Source organism: Pipistrellus kuhlii, unplaced genomic scaffold, assembly GCF_014108245.1.
Source record: "Pipistrellus kuhlii isolate mPipKuh1 unplaced genomic scaffold, mPipKuh1.p scaffold_m20_p_11, whole genome shotgun sequence".
NCBI lineage: Eukaryota > Metazoa > Chordata > Mammalia > Chiroptera > Vespertilionidae > Pipistrellus > Pipistrellus kuhlii.
The window spans coordinates 50,863,677-50,878,978 of record NW_023425416.1 but is presented as its reverse complement, the minus strand read 5'-3'; the positions used below and the strand labels follow the sequence as shown (position 1 = coordinate 50,878,978).

General features: G+C 53.8%; 1 protein-coding gene across 2 annotated transcripts in view; it reads left to right on the top strand.

Annotated features, from left to right (window-relative positions):
- Positions 1-15,302, top strand: part of LOC118715618 (testis-expressed protein 264) — a 79,008-nt gene that overhangs the window by 29,644 nt on the left and 34,062 nt on the right. For both annotated transcript variants that reach the window (XM_036432167.2, XM_036432166.2), the window contains exons 7-21: positions 851-1,033; positions 1,164-1,297; positions 2,600-2,796; positions 3,776-4,118; positions 4,705-4,882; positions 5,788-6,039; positions 6,230-6,348; positions 7,905-8,023; positions 9,672-9,771; positions 10,420-10,625; positions 11,015-11,187; positions 11,652-11,848; positions 12,932-13,131; positions 13,547-13,636; positions 15,188-15,280. In XM_036432167.2, the coding sequence (XP_036288060.1) occupies positions 851-1,033; positions 1,164-1,297; positions 2,600-2,796; positions 3,776-4,118; positions 4,705-4,882; positions 5,788-6,039; positions 6,230-6,348; positions 7,905-8,023; positions 9,672-9,771; positions 10,420-10,625; positions 11,015-11,187; positions 11,652-11,848; positions 12,932-13,131; positions 13,547-13,636; positions 15,188-15,280 (2,584 nt within the window). The remainder of the gene's footprint in view (positions 1-850; positions 1,034-1,163; positions 1,298-2,599; positions 2,797-3,775; positions 4,119-4,704; positions 4,883-5,787; positions 6,040-6,229; positions 6,349-7,904; positions 8,024-9,671; positions 9,772-10,419; positions 10,626-11,014; positions 11,188-11,651; positions 11,849-12,931; positions 13,132-13,546; positions 13,637-15,187; positions 15,281-15,302) is intronic.

Genomic DNA, 15,302 nt, shown 5'->3' with positions numbered 1-15,302 from the left:
CTTCAGGATTTCCCGTGAATGGGAGGGGACAAGCCCCGGTTCGCCCTGCCACGTAGAGCGTGCTGGATCCCTTGGCTTACTGACCTGGAGCCCCCCTCGGGGGCCTGTGAGGCTGGTTGAGATGCTCTCGGAGAGCAGTGCTTTGATGAGGAAGTGAGGCTCCAGAAGGGATGTGAGAGGCGGAGTCTGAGGGCCTTTCTCACGGAGGGGGCAGGAGTTGTGCTGACCCAGAGCCTGGAACCGGGACCAGTGAGCAAAAGTTCCATGGGGACGGGGTTTGACCCAACGTGAGAACTCAGCAGTAAGAACGGCTCCTCCTGGAGGGGCTGCGGGGGGGGGGGGGGGGGGGGGCAGCCAGCTGCGGCTGAGGGAGGGGCCCCGGTGCCAGCTGAAGGTTTTTCTGTTTTCTCCAACAAGAGTGTTGCCAGCCAATAGACTGGCCAGGGTACAGGGAGACTTCTTTTTTTTTTTTTTTAAGATTGTTTTTTTTTTTTTTAATTTATTTATTTTAAATATATTTTATTGATTTTTTACAGAGAGGAAGTGAGAGAGAGAGAGCTAGAAACATCGATGAGAGAGAAACATCGACCAGCTGCCTCTTGCACACCCCCTACTGGGGATGTGCCCACAACCAAGGTATATGCCCTTGACCGGAATCGAACCTGGGACCTTTCAGTCCGCAGACCGACGCTCTACCACTGAGCCAAACCGGTATCGGTGGGAGACTTCTTTAGTCGTCCATACCAGCTGCCTGGTGTCATGGCTGCTCTCACTTCTGACTAATTCAAGGTGAGGAACCCAGAGCCCTGGTCTTTGCCAGCCCTTCTGACATGTGTGTGTTCCTTGCCAGATTGGCGGGATCCGGTTCCTGTATGATAACCTGGTTGAGTCCCTGGAGAGGTTTAAGACCAGCAGTGGCTTTGGCTGCATCCTGGCCCACAGCATGGGGCTGGGGAAAACTTTGCAAGTGATCTCCTTCGTCGACGTCCTCTTCCGCCACACGCCAGCCAAAACCGTCCTCGCCATTGTGCCAGTAAGCGTTCAGGAGGCACCGCCTGGCACCCTCTAAAGAGCTCGGGAACCCTCCCTTGTCTCGAAAAGCGGGAGGAGCTCAGCTCGGAGCTGGCTCCTCACAGCGCTCTTTGCGGCCTGGCTCTCCGCAGGTTAACACTCTCCAGAACTGGCTGGCGGAGTTCAACATGTGGCTCCCAGCTCCCGAAGCCCTGCCCGCCGACAGCAAGCCTGAGGAGGTCCAGCCGCGCTTCTTTAAAGTTCACATCCTGAACGATGAGCACAAGTAGGTGGCCTGCCTCCCTCTGCCCCTTTCCGTTTAGCTTCTTCCTGGGGCCTGGATGTCCAGGGACTGCCCTGTCCTCCCTGACTCCTTTGCGTTTTGATGTGTCCCTCTCTCTTCTTGCCACTCATTTTTCTTTGCCTGGCTTTTCGGTGAAGGCAGGGTATGTGGCCGGGAAACTTCTCGTCCTCTTGAGGCTACTATTACACCAGGTGTGCCAGGATACCACTCAGCGTGATAGCACAGAACTTCCCATCTGACCTTTTACCTTTCACTTTCTCTTTTCCTAGCAGCCCATAAGTCTCCTTTCAAGCGACGCACCATTGATCTATAGTTTACCTTTTTTTTAACCCTCGCTTGAGGATATGTTTATTAATTATATATATATATTTGAGAGAGAAAGAAATAGAGAAACATCAGTGTGAGAGAGAAACATCCATCGTTTGCCTCCTGCACAATTCCTGACTGGGGATTGACTCTGCAACCTTTTGGTGTGTGGGACCATGCTCCAACCAAGTGAGCCTCCCAGCCAGGGCTACAGCTGACCTTTAATGGTACAACTTCCAGGCTTTGAAAGGTGCAAACCTTTTTTTGTTTCAGATTTCAGCAAAATTATATTTCCTCTCCATATATTCAACCTGATTCCCAAAACTCTAAAGGTATTTCTTGGTCCAGGCCTGCCTCTATTCTACCCTTGCCTCTCGGCATGGATATGGAGAAGGCAGGCTTTGTCCTCGGTGGAGGCTGCCTCCGGCCACTTGGTCATGCACGTGTAAATGAGGAGACGGTGGCGGCCCACAGGTGGCTGTCACCTGCTCCTGCTGCTCAGCTCTCAGGACTGAGTCCCGTGCATCAGGGCTCAGCTGCTCAGGAAGGAGGGACTGTGCCGCGTGTCCTTGGTCTTGGCTGCTCTTCCTCTCCTGCTTGTCCTGGCTCTTCAGCTACCAGGACCCGGGCAGCCCGAATGCAGGAGCAGCCCTTGCCTTAGTGCTTTCTATTCACTGTAGGAGTAACTCTCCCTCAGGTATTGTAGTCATGCAAGTACATCCAAGGAGGTTGCCACTTTTGCTTGCCTGGTGCCCTTGGATTTCTGTTTTTTGCTATTTAACCATCATCAGTGACCCCCGTCCATCCTTGCTGTGATCTCTAGGATGCTGGGGAAGTCCCTGGGCAGCGGCCAGCCCTGTGCGGCTCCCTGGCCTTTGGCAGTCAGGATCCTGAGTGTGCATCAGCACAGCTGTGCTTGTGAGCACTTTTCCTGGAGCAGCGGGAGCAGTAATATTTTCTCTCTGTTCACTCTTTCAGGACAATGGCAGCTCGAGCTAAAGTGATGGCTGATTGGGTGTCGGAGGGTGGGGTGATGCTGATGGGGTACGAAATGTACAGACTCCTCACCCTGAAGAAATCCTTTGCCACAGGTAGACCGAAGAGAAGCAAGAAACGGTCTCACCCGGTCATCATTGATCTGGATGAGGAAGACCGCCAGCAGGAGTTTCGGAGAGGTGGGCAGCCCCTCCTGGGCTCTTCCTAGGGCTTTTCAGGAAAAAGAAGTAGTGTCTGCAGTAGCGCCTGGGCAAGTGTGAAGCTCTATTGATGTGAGCTGTGTTGCCTTGAACCAGGAATCCTGGCTCTTGGCCGTGGATGAGTGGTTAGACCAGGGCCCAGACTGGCTCAGAGGAGCCCCGGCCCATCCGGCTCATTTCTCTCACAGAGCAGCTGGGACAGTAACTGCTGCCTTTACCACCTCCTAGCGGTGATCTGAGACAGCACCAAGAACACGTTTATAAAGTCCTAGTCACAGATACACAGAGCAATGACATTATTGCTTGTGAATTTATAAAACAGAGTGAAAGCCATTCCTCTCATAGTTCTACTCCCTCTTCCAAGGGTCTTTGTCCCTTTGGGGAAGAAAGTTTCCTGAGGGTCCAGAGGCCCTTCCGTCCCGCAGGCCTCTCCACCGGGAGGCTATGTGGTTGTAGGGTTGATCTGTTACACAGCTGGGGGGAGTTGGCCTTTTAGCAAGGACTGGGGCGTGAGTCCAGGAAGACTTGCCCTCAGCTGGCTCCCCAGCGAGCCCTCTGCCACCGAGATGCTGATGCGGTGAGAGCCAGCTGGAGTGTCCGGACCACTCCTGTCAGGCTCACCCAGGCTCACATTTAGTCCTCGGCGGGCGCTCTGTATAGCCATGCGCTCTGCTGCCCAGTTGGTCTAAGCCCTAGGAACGCGAGTCGGTTTTACTTTGAGCATAACAGGGAGAAAAGGAGGGGGAGAGATTTACTCAAAGTCAACAGGCCAGGCTCACGCGTCACCCGCCACATAGGAGCTTGGAAGGCTGGCTCCCTTTCAGCGATGGGGGCTGACTCTTGCTTTCCTGCTTCCTTCATTTCTTCTGTCTCCTCCAGGGTGCACCCTTACTTCTCATACTGTTGACTAAGAGCAGGCCCTCCCACCCTCTGACTGCGGATCCTCTTCCCTCCCTAGAGTTTGAGAAGGCCTTGAGCCGCCCTGGCCCAGATGTGGTGATCTGCGACGAGGGCCACCGCATCAAAAACTGCCAGGCCAGCACCTCGCAGGCCCTGAAGAGCATTCGCTCCCGCCGCCGGGTGGTGCTGACCGGCTACCCCCTGCAGAACAACCTCATCGAGTACTGGTGCATGGTGGACTTCGTACGCCCGGACTTCTTGGGCACCCGGCAGGAGTTCAGCAACATGTTCGAGCGCCCCATCCTGAACGGGCAGTGTATCGACAGCACGCCCCAGGACGTCCGCCTCATGCGCTACCGCAGCCACGTGCTACACAGCCTGCTGGAGGGCTTCGTGCAGAGGTGAGCCGGCCTCTGAAGGAGTGGGCGGCGCTCCAGAGGGCCATGAGCACGACCTCCTTTTACTCAAGGACATGTCCTGAGTCGCTGGCAGAGGCTGGGTACCACTTTCAGTCCTCTGGAAGTTTGGCCAGAAGTGCTTCCTTCAAAAGTTGGATCTGTGGTCACCATGGATGCCCGCCTTACCTGCTGAGGAGCAGACAGCTGGCATCCAGCTGACTCGTGTGAACGGGGCACGGGTGGTTCTAAGGGCGGGTCTTGCCGGGCCAGCCTCTTGGTGCACATAGCTACTCTGATCCCCAGCAGTCCCCTGTTTTTCCTGGGTAACATGGCATATGTGGAGAAAGCGTAGAGGAACAGCCCTGAATCGGTGTAAGAACCTGGAATTCCTGTCAGGGACCCGGGGCAGGCCACTGCCTCTTGCTTTCGTTTTCATCCTTAAAATGAGTTTGGTCTTTTTTTTGTTAATGAGTTTCATCTTGGTGGTTGCTGTGAACCTCGAGGGGTGGGTGAGGCGGGAAGCAGGTCTGTTCTGTCGTGCACTGACGCCCCTGCCTCAGCGCCTTGTCAGCTCTGGTCTGCGTTCTAGGAGAGGCCACACTGTGCTGAAGATCCACCTGCCCGCCAAGGAAGAGAACGTGATCCTGGTGCGGCTCTCCCAGATCCAGCGCGATCTGTACACACAGTTCATGGACCGCTTCCGGGACTGCGGCAGCAGCGGCTGGCTGGGGCTGAACCCTCTCAAGGCTTTCTGTGTGTGCTGTAAGGTGCGTGGAGGCCTTGGGTACTGAGACACGGGCCAGGAGTGCACATGGCCCCCGGGCGTTACTCCTGTGGGCTGATGGTAGGACATCGTGGGACAGTATCCCTGCTTGCATGATTGGACTCAAGAACTCTATAGCTTAGGCTAGTAGTTGGGGCACCTTCCATGTCTGTATTTCATCCTGACAGTGCTTCAGATGTTGGGGACAGCAAGGCCATGTGTCCTTAGCACTCACCTCATGAGCAAGTTGATGGACACTCACTTGTCTTTGGCCTGGCAAGTGCTCCGTTACCTCTCAGGGGACCTGTTTCTTAGGCAGCTTCCAGCTCCCCTGCTGGGCATCATTGCTGACTGGGCACTGCTTTAATACGTGAGCTGAAGGAGTGTGGCTGGGGATAGATGGCATTTCAGAGTATTATATTTCCATTGTAGCCACAGCCCTAGAGACCAGACACGCATGGTCTGGAGCATGCTGCAGTGCCAGGGTCCATCTTACCAGCCCTTCTCCCCAGGGATTCTCAGCTCCGTCCAGGAGTGGCCCCTTAACTGCCTTACGGTTGGTCAGCTGGAAGCAGATATATTTGTCCGCAGGGAGACTTTGTCTGGCCTCATGCTGTGGTTGACGGTGGGCACTCTGAAACAGGAGCATTCTTACTGAATAAGAATAGAATGAAGGCTTATGTACCATACATACTGGCTTGCCCCTGTGTGACCTCTCCTGTTTGTGTGTCGTGTGATCAGTCAGTAAGTGGAAACGAATGTGCAGGTCTTCGGCCCAAGGGCGTTGGGATGTCTAATTTTGTGGTGGTTGTGCTGTGGGAGGTGTGTTGGGCAAGGACATGTTTCCAGATCTGGAATAGCTTCACACTGTTCTCAGCCCCGTGCCCCTTGTTTCTGACCTGCCCTCAGATCTGGAATCACCCCGACGTGCTCTATGAAGCCCTGCAGAAGGAGAACCTGGCCAATGAGCAGGACCTGGACGTGGAAGAGCTGGGCTCCGCGGGGCCTAGTGCCCGCTGCCCGTCACAGGGAACAAAAGTCAAGGGGGAGGACAGCGCCCTGGCCGCCTCGATGGGAGAGGCAGCCAACAGCAAGTTCCTGCAGGGGGTCGGCTTCAACCCTTTCCAGGAGCGAGGCAACAATATCGTCACGTATGAGTGGGTGAGTCAGGCATGTCCTGTGGCCGCAGAGCACTGCTGAGAAGGGATGTAAAGCCCACACGGGGGAGGGTGGGTGCGCAGCACACGTGCTGCCCAGGCCTGTGCAGGGATCTGTGAAGGCGGCCTATGAGCTGCTGTCCTGGAGGGAAAGAGTCCTGTGGACCTGCTCAGCCGCCTCATTTCTCTCGCAGGCCAAGGAGCTTTTGACTAATTACCAGACGGGAGTCCTGGAGAACTCTCCCAAGATGGTCCTGCTTTTCCACCTGATCGAGGAAAGCGTGAAGCTTGGTGACAAGATCCTTGTGTTCAGGTAGAAGAGAACTTTCTGAATGACACTGTGTGTCTGGTAACAGCGACATATCCCTGCAGAGCGAAACGTCTGGGATCATGCCAGCCCCCTTCCCACTCCCCACTCCTCTGCAAGCCAGCGCTTCTTGGGGGGACCTTGCATTTTGTCTTTTTCTTGGTCCAATGCTCTTCTCTTCAGACAACAATTTGAAGCCATAGGCTAACGTTGTAGATCATAGTCTAACCCTTCCTCTGGGGCCAGGCCAGTAGGCCTGTGGCCTGTTACTGTATAGCTTGAGAACTAGATTTCACATTTTATTATTTTTAAAAAATGTTTTATTGATTTTTTACAAAAGGGAAGGGAGAGGGATAGAGAGTTAGAAACGTCAATGAGAGAGAATCATCGATTAGCTACCTCTTGCACACCCCCTACTGGGGGTGTGCCCACAACCAAGGTACATACCCTTGACTGAAATCAAACCCGAGACCTTTCAGTCCTCAGGCTGACGCTCTATCCACTGAGCCAAACCGGTTTTGGCTAGATTTCACATTTGAAAAGGGTTTTAAGAAAAAGGAAACACAGCTGAGACTGGTCTTCGAAGCCTAAACATATTCGCTGTCTGGCTCTTCACAGAAAACACAGCAGGTCCTTGGTCTCATCTGCTTCTTTCTCTTTCTCCTGGCCTTTTTAAAATAAGGAATCTTTGTATATAAGGCCGAATAAAGCAGTTTGTTCCTGAGTCACATTCTCAGTCTGGCCCGAGCTTGGAGTCCCATCACGGCCCGACTCCTCAGGGAGCAAACACAGAGCAGTTGCTTCTCCTGCGTGCTGCCCAGTGTGCGCCAAGGAGAGCTCGGCGGCAGCGGCCCGGCTTGGCAATCTCGGAATGAGGGTTTCCGCGGGGGACGCATTTGCAAGGGCAGCAATGCTCTGATGGGGCGGGAGCTGCCTTTAGGGCTCACTCCTGAGGACACCGCTCTGCACACTCGGGAGCAGCCGAGTGCCCGTCTCCCGGGAGCCGCGTGAGACTGCCTGTGGCCTGCAGTCGGCTCTGATGTCTACTCATGTAGTGTGGGTTTTTGTTTTATTTTTAAAATAGGCTCTTACTGACTTTAGAGAGAGAGGAAGGGAAGACAGAGAGAGGGAAACATGGATGAGAGAGAAATTTCATCTATTGGCTGCATGTGCCCTGACCAGGAATCAAACCAATGACCTCTTGGCTCCTGGGTCATCACTCAACCACTGAGCCACACCGGCTGGCCACAGTGTGGGTTTTTAATGCTGATGCTATTGGATACTAGGCACTGAGTGAAACCCCAGAATTCCCCAGCTGAGCAAGTCATAGGGCAGAGAGTCTTTAGCCGGTGCCGGCAGTAATTGTGTGGTGACTGCTTTCACTATGAGCTAGAAAGAATACTTGGGTGGTTCTTGGTGGGGTACCTCTTACGGGGAGTGAGTTGTGGGAGCTCCCACCATCAGAGGTTTGATTGGTTTGATTTCTGCACACAGCGTTGGGCCTGTTGGGGAGCACGGTGCCTGTGGGTCTGAGCCTTCTGAACCCAGTGTTGTCCTTTCAGCCAGAGCCTTTCCACCTTGGCTCTCATCGAGGAGTTCCTAGGGAAACGAGACGTGCCCTGCCTACCCGGTGCTGAGGGGCAAGGAGTACAGAAGTGGGTTCGAAATGTCAGCTACTTCCGTGAGTTCATTGCTGCCTTGTTCCTGGCGCCTTGGTGAAGTCTGCTTAAGGGTTTACTTTCTCTCTCAATTTCTCTTCTCCTCCATTCTCTCTACGAAATATTTTGTTTGTAGCCACAGTCCTAGAGACCAGGCACAGAGAGGTTAGCTAAGGAGCAGAGAGAGGCTCAGCTGAGAGTGAGCTGCCGTGTGTGAGGTGCTGTCCTGGGGCTGAGGAGCTCAGGCAGATGGAGGTGGGGGTTACAGAGAAGTAGCAGGCATAGGCCTCATCTTCATATGAAACATGACAGATCCTTGGGTTCTAAGGAAGGCAGAATTGTCCTGGTAAGGCTGGTCAAAGAAAGCTTCCTGGAGGAGGCAGAGCTTGCACTAGACTTGCAGACATGGAGAGGGGTTGACAGATAACAGGGCTTGTGTGGCCCAGAGGCCATTCTAGGGGGAAGGAGTAGCGTGAACACAAGTTTAGATCATGTATTCTCTGTGGGGGAGATGGCAGCCTTAGAGTAGTGAACACTGGTTCTTGGGGTAGAAAAACAAACTTTTTGAAGAATGAAGCACAAATATGCATACAGAAAGTAAGCATATACCATAGATCTGTGGCGTTACAATTACATGGGGGCATGGTGACTGGGGGGAAAATGTATAAAAAGGTTCCTTAAGAGTGTGAGACGTATTGACCTCAGGCCTTACTGACCAGATGCTGACATTTGGGCCAGGTATAATAATTGTGTGTTATCGGGCAGTGTGTGCACTGCAGGATGTTGAGCAGCATCCCTGGTCTCTGTTCACTAGATGGCAGTAGCACCAATTCAGTTATGCCAACCGACAGTGTCTCCAGGCCCTGCAGGTGTCTCCTGTGGGGTGCAGGGCGCTTGCTGAGAAGCATCAGAGAGTTCAGGGGTGTGAGGAGACCCGGCACATGGTCTGGCTTGAAGCTTTGTAATGTCTCTGGGTTTGCCCAGCGAGTCGTGCTGAGCTGTGCTTGAACTTGTGAGAAATAGGGTTGGAAAGGCAGGTTGGAGTGCTGATGAGAGAGCCTCCAGTACCAGCCAGTGACACTGAACTGGAACAATTTTGTTCTCCATGTGGAAGTCTGTACCCTTAGCTTTGCCCTTTTCTCTGCCTTACCCAAGGTGACAAAGGAAGCCTCCGGGCCTTATGCTTCTTAACGGAAGGGCACTGCTCCTTTCGAGCTTCCCCCTTTCACTGCGATATCCCGCCCGCTGCTCCCTACCTGTTCCTCTGTGTCTCCCTGTAGCAAGTTCTCAGGCTGGGGCGCTTGTTAACAATGCAGTTCCTAGTGGAGGAACATTATCTCTATCCAAACAAGCCCTTGGTCCGTCTGTGCTCTGCCAGGATTTGCGGGACTGTGGAGAGGGCCACCTGAGGCAGTCTACCAAGCCTCCATACTTAGGATGACTCTTGGCACTCTAAAGTAGGAACCTTGGCCTTGAATCGACACAAGATATTCTAATCCTTGTTGCTCATGGGAACTACCTGGAGGTATTTTTAAGTTATAGGAACTTGGGTCTCAGGGTAGAGCTGAGCTCTGTAGTGTGTGTGCGCTTTGTTTTTAAAACACATTTGCTCAGGATTTTGCTGTGTCCCTGCCCTCATTTGTCCATTTCTGAGCTTCCCTTCTGTCCTAGGGCTCGACGGTAGCACCCCTGCCTTTGAGAGGGAGCGGCTCATTAACCAGTTCAATGATCCCAGCAACCTCACCACCTGGCTGTTCCTTCTCTCCACAAGGTGAGCGGGGCCTGGGTGGACAGGCCAGAGGGGGTGTTCTGGGCGACTGCCACAGGGGGAGGCACCCCGAAGGCTCGTCCACTTTCCACCAGAAGAGAGCTGCTGGGCTGTGACTGTTTTTGAAGAGAGAGGGGACACCAGGAGGAAGCCGTGGTAAAGGGCGACTGTGACATTGTCATTGAGTTCTTTGACACCCTCATTAACAACGGCTGTAATTAGCTTTTCCCTCAGAGTGTGCTGAAGCTGAGATGATGTGGAGAATGTAGGGTGTTTTAACAAGTAGCAAGTGCAACAGCGCTGTAAAGGGCTGCTGGCCTGTTTGTCTCATGCCAAGCAGAATGCCCTTGAGAGGGTATGAGCCAGTCGTTCTCCTGAGCTGTTAGCAGTTTCCCTTGCCAAGTGACATCACACTCCGCAGGGAGGAGAGCGGGCTGCTTTCTGCGCTGGTAGGCACTCGCGTGTTGCACGTTCGGGCATAATTGAGTGGGTGAGGACATAGCACTGTCCACCAGCAGGGCAGCAGGAATCTTGGTATGTGGGGCTTAGGACAAAGAGGAGGGTGTTGGGGTAGGAGTCACGGTGGGTAAAACTGACTTGAAAAATTCCTTTAAAATGTAAGGCTTGTGATTGTTCGTTTGTGTTTTAAAGGGCTGGGTGCTTAGGCGTGAATCTGATCGGTGCCAACCGCGTGGTGGTGTTTGACGCTTCCTGGAACCCTTGCCATGATGCCCAGGCAGTGTGTCGGGTGTACCGCTACGGCCAGAAAAAGCCCTGCCACATCTACCGCCTTGTGGCCGATTTCACCCTCGAAAAGAAGATCTACGACCGTCAGATTTCCAAGCAGGGCATGTCAGGTGGGCCGCCTTCCGGTTCAGAAGAGATGAATTGCTATAGCTGCCATCCTGCGGTCCCCAGGTTTCTGGGGACAGGGAGATGTGGGAGCACAGCAGTCCTCCCAGCTCCTTCTGACTCAGATTATTGCCTAAGAGGGCACTGACCTCAACTTGTTGGAGGTGGGTTTAGGATAAGAGCTGAACTAGCAGGTTTCTGTTATAATATTTCCGTTTCACCAAGGCTTCAGACCTTTAACTTTCAGATATGGAGGGCTGCCTCCGGTGGCTCAGGTATAGTGCCAGTTGTGCCACCCACAGCCTCTCTCCTTTCTGCTAATCTCTGTAGCTGTGCCTTTGCAGTCGTCTTTGCCACATACAGATCTACGGTGTCCCCATCTGCTCCCTTCCAGACCGCGTGGTGGATGATCTCAATCCAATGCTGAACTTCACTCGGAAGGAGGTGGAGAACCTACTGCACTTCGTTGAGAAGGAGCCGGCTCCCCAAGTGTCTTTGGACATAGAAGGCATCAAGGAGCCGGTCCTGCAGCTTGCTTGTCGGAAGTACCCTCACCTCATCACCAAGGTCAGAGCCCAGTGTGCTCACGGCCCCGGTACGGCAGCACCCTGCAGCGGAGGCCCGTCTGGCCAACTTTGGTTTCACGCAGGCAACTTGAACGACGTGGTTCTTTTCCTTCCCCATGCAGTTCCTGCCCCTGGTCTGGTCCTGCAAGCGCTGGGCTCAGCCATGGGGAGTAAGTTGCTAGTGTGTTTTCCTAGCAGAGAGATGGCACGTTTTAAAAACGTAGCCTGTTATTCCCTGCCCTCTGCCCTCTGGTGTGGAAGGCGGAGGAAGGTGGTCCAAAGCTGTGCTGTCAGACTGTGAGTCATACTCTCCACAGGACAGCGAGCCTGCGTGTGTCTGCGAGCAGGCTCTTCGCTAGTGCTGGAGACAGCCAGCCCTTCCTTTGTGGCAAAGCAAGGCTCAGTGTGCACCCATCAGTTTGCACAAAGACCGATAATTAAATCAACATTCTCCTCTGTCCCCAGGAGCCTTTTGAGCATGAGTCATTGCTCCTTAACCGAAGGGATCACAAGCTGACCAAGGCGGAGAAAAAAGCAGCAAAGAAAAGCTATGAGGAAGATAAACGCACATCTGTCCCCTATACCCGCCCTTCGTACGCGCAGTATTACCCCGCCAGCGACCAGAGCCTGACCAGCATCCCCGCCTTCAGTCAGAGAAACTGGTGAGTCTGCTGTGGAGCCAGGCCTACCACTTCCCACTGCGGCGCTGTGTGAACTCACTCTTTGGCTGCCAAGAACTGACGGGCTCTGCTCTCGGGTGAGGTGACCAGGCAGTCAGCAGCCCCGGGGTTGTATGTGGCTCTGGCGGGAAGAGTGAGCTGCTGGTCTTGTGGTCCATTTGTTTTCCTGGAGGTGCAGGTTCCCAAAACACAGAGACCCAGCCCTCCCGCACAGCCCGTCCTATCCAGAGCACCTTGGTCCTAGACCTTGCTAAGTGCTGAGCGCAAGGGGGAAGGCCAGCTCTTCATGGGCCTAGGAGTGCCATCAGTGTGTCCTGCTGCTGCTCACGGGATTGCATTCTGTGGCTGTGCCCCCGTCCTGAGTGAAAACCCCTTTCCTTGAGCAAACTTATAAAACGGTTCAGAACATGAGTGGGGAGAAGCCTGGTGCTAATGCAGAGAGAGGCCTGGCTGCTGGGCACAGTGTTTTGGCTGCTTTTGTGGTGGTTGTGACTAGAAGGGTACCCTGGGGAGTGGCCCAGGGGAAGCCCAATGAAAAGCAATGCAGAGGAGAGAGGGGTGTCTGCTTGCTTACTGATACTTGAAGTTTCAGAGAGTAAAGACCCTTAAGGTTGGACAGGTGGCCTCTCAAGTTCACCTGCACATGTGACATCACGCAGCCTTTCTCCTTGGTGAGTGGGCAAGTTCCACCCATTTGTCTTCAGCTCACACTTCCTGGGTTCTGAAGAACTTTCCCTCCCTGTGGCATCGTTGCCTCCCTCTAACTTTCATCTGAGGACGAAAGCATGGTGTGTGTAGATGGACCATCCAAATTCCCGTAAAAGCATCCTCCCACTGCCATCTGACTCCTTAGGCTCTGAGAGGTGTCACCCCTCACTGCCTCTGCCTCCACTGCCTCAGACCTGCGTCTGGTCTTTTGAACTGACAGTGCCCTGTCGGTCCTACTGCCCCTCCTCTGCCGCAGCTGTGGCTGTGGGCGGGGGTCTGACGGGCTCCGCAGGCTTTGCAGGAGGGAAGGGTGGCTGTTCTGCCGACCTCTCTGAGTGCGCTGTCCTTCTCTCACAGGCAGCCAACGCTGAAGAGCGACGAGAAGCCTGTGGCCAGTGTCCGTCCTGTACAGTCCACCCCCATCCCCATGATGCCCCGGCATGTCCCCCTGGGAGGTGGCGTAAGCTGTGCCTCCGGCACAAACCCAGCCATGAACTTCCCCATCAACTACCTGCAGCGCGCGGGCGTCCTTGTGCAGAAGGTGGTCACCACCACAGGTTGGGTGCTGTCCCTTTCAAACCACTTTGTTCACGCAGGGATTGTAGTGTTTATCAAACACCTCGAACATCCTAACATGGTGGGAGCAGGTGCTTACAAATAACTCAGAAGGAAAAATACAGAGAGATAACCATTTGAACCAACTTTTTCTAAACCAGAAACTATGAAATTTTAATTGAATCAGGGAAATTGACCCAGAAGATGATCAGCTTTCTGAGAAGTTCCTGGTTCTCAGAGTATTCTCTGTTAGACAGCTGTGAGAGGGCTGCGGGTGGGCCTTGCCGTCCTGGCTCTGTCTGCCCATGAAGGGGCCTTAGAGGAGCCGCTGAGGAAGGGGGTGGCTGTGGACTGGTTTCCTTCCCTGCTTTAGTCAGGCCCCGTGTGATCTAAATCTCAGGTCTGTGTCTTCACTAGATATTGTTATTCCTGGACTCAACAGCTCCACAGATGTCCAGGCGAGAATTAATGCTGGGGAGAGCATCCACATCATCCGCGGGACAAAAGGTGAGACTGACTGCCCGCCGTCCCCGTCCGGGCTGGGAAGCAGAATCCGTGCATGTGGGGAAGCACGAGGAAATGACATTTCCAGGAGCTCAGAAGTGTGGGCGGGGCCCCAAGGAGATCTGTCCGTGGCTTAAGAGAAGGGAGTTAGGGTCCCCGCATCCCTGTATTTTGACATTGTTTTTATGGAGGATTTGGGGGTTTGGAGAGACCCTGTTTTGTGTCTCAGCCTATTGATTGCGTTGCTATTGGCTAAGAATGCCTGCCTCACCTGGAACCCCCATAGACATTTCTCCGAAGCTGGTGCCATGGCTGAACCAGTTTTTGTGCTCTTGTGACTGTAACACAGTGCCATCAGGGAACGTGGTAGATACAAGAGTATTACTCACAGGTTCTGGGGGGACATTATGCTTGAGGGTCTCACATGGAGGTCATGGGGGAGAGAGAAAGAACATGGACCTGGGCCTCTGCCTTTATTAGGGTTCAAGAATGGGATGCTAGGCTTTGTGGGTTCCCTCTTTGTTGGCAAATTTAAAACAGAAGAGTGGGATTTAGAAGAGAAGGGAAAAGTAGGGTCAAAGTGTGGTCATTGGGAAATCCACTGCCTCTGCCTCCTTACAAGGGAGGTGACACTGCCAGGAGGAAATCTGGGCGGACGGTGGGGACTGTCTACGCCTGTCACCCCCGGGAAGTCAGCCTTCACTGTGAGCCCCGAGGCTCGGCGTTAGTGAGGAGGCCGCCCAGCCTCTGTTGGCTCGCAGTACCTTTAGGCTGGAGGAAAAGATGCTGCTGTGAAATACAAGACACAGGAGGTACCCGCCCCTTACCGGGCTCCTGTAGGCCTTGAACAGGGGTGGGTAAAGGGCGAGCTCTGCTGTGCCCCTGCCAAACCCAGCACTGCCTCTCCCTGTTCCTGTGAGCAAGAATGGGCTTTGCATTCTCAGTTGGTTCGGGGGGAGGGGGGCCGGGAATCAAAAGAAGAATATTTTGTAACGTGAAATTACACAAAATGCACATTTCAGCGTCCATAAATATTTTTAGACCATAGAGACACCTACCTGTTATGCTACAGAGTTGAATAGTTGCAAGAGAGATCTGATGGCTCACAAAGCCAGAATTACTAACTGGCCTTTTAAGAAAAAGTGTGCCAGTCTCCGGCCTGGAGCAGCCGGATTCTCCAGGTTGATAAAAACATGGGATGGTGGATTAGGGTGTGGGAATAGAACAGCTCTAGGGTTGTTCCCACAACAGAGAGAGGGTATTGAGGCAGGAAGGCGTGGGCCAGTTTCTTTCCTCCACTGCATGAGCCTTCCCTGGTGTGTGCCCCTGTGCCTGTCCGTCTCCCCAGAGGGCCAGGCTCCAGAGCAGGCCTGTGGCAGTGCTGGTGCAGTCCGCGTTTGTGGGGAAAGGGATAGTACTGGGCCACAGCTGCATCCTCACCACTCACTCCAGAGGTCTGAGAGAGGGCGTGAGGCTAGTTTTACAGCTGTTTCCCAGCCCACAGGCTGGCAGGAGGGCATGTCTGCTGCTCACAGTCTTCCTCGTGCTTCTTAGGGACGTACATCCGCACCAGCGACGGGCGGATCTTTGCTGTCCGAGCGACGGGCAAGCCCAAAGCCCCTGAAGATGGTCGGATGGCTGCCTCAGGTAGAGTGTGTGGCTCTGTCTC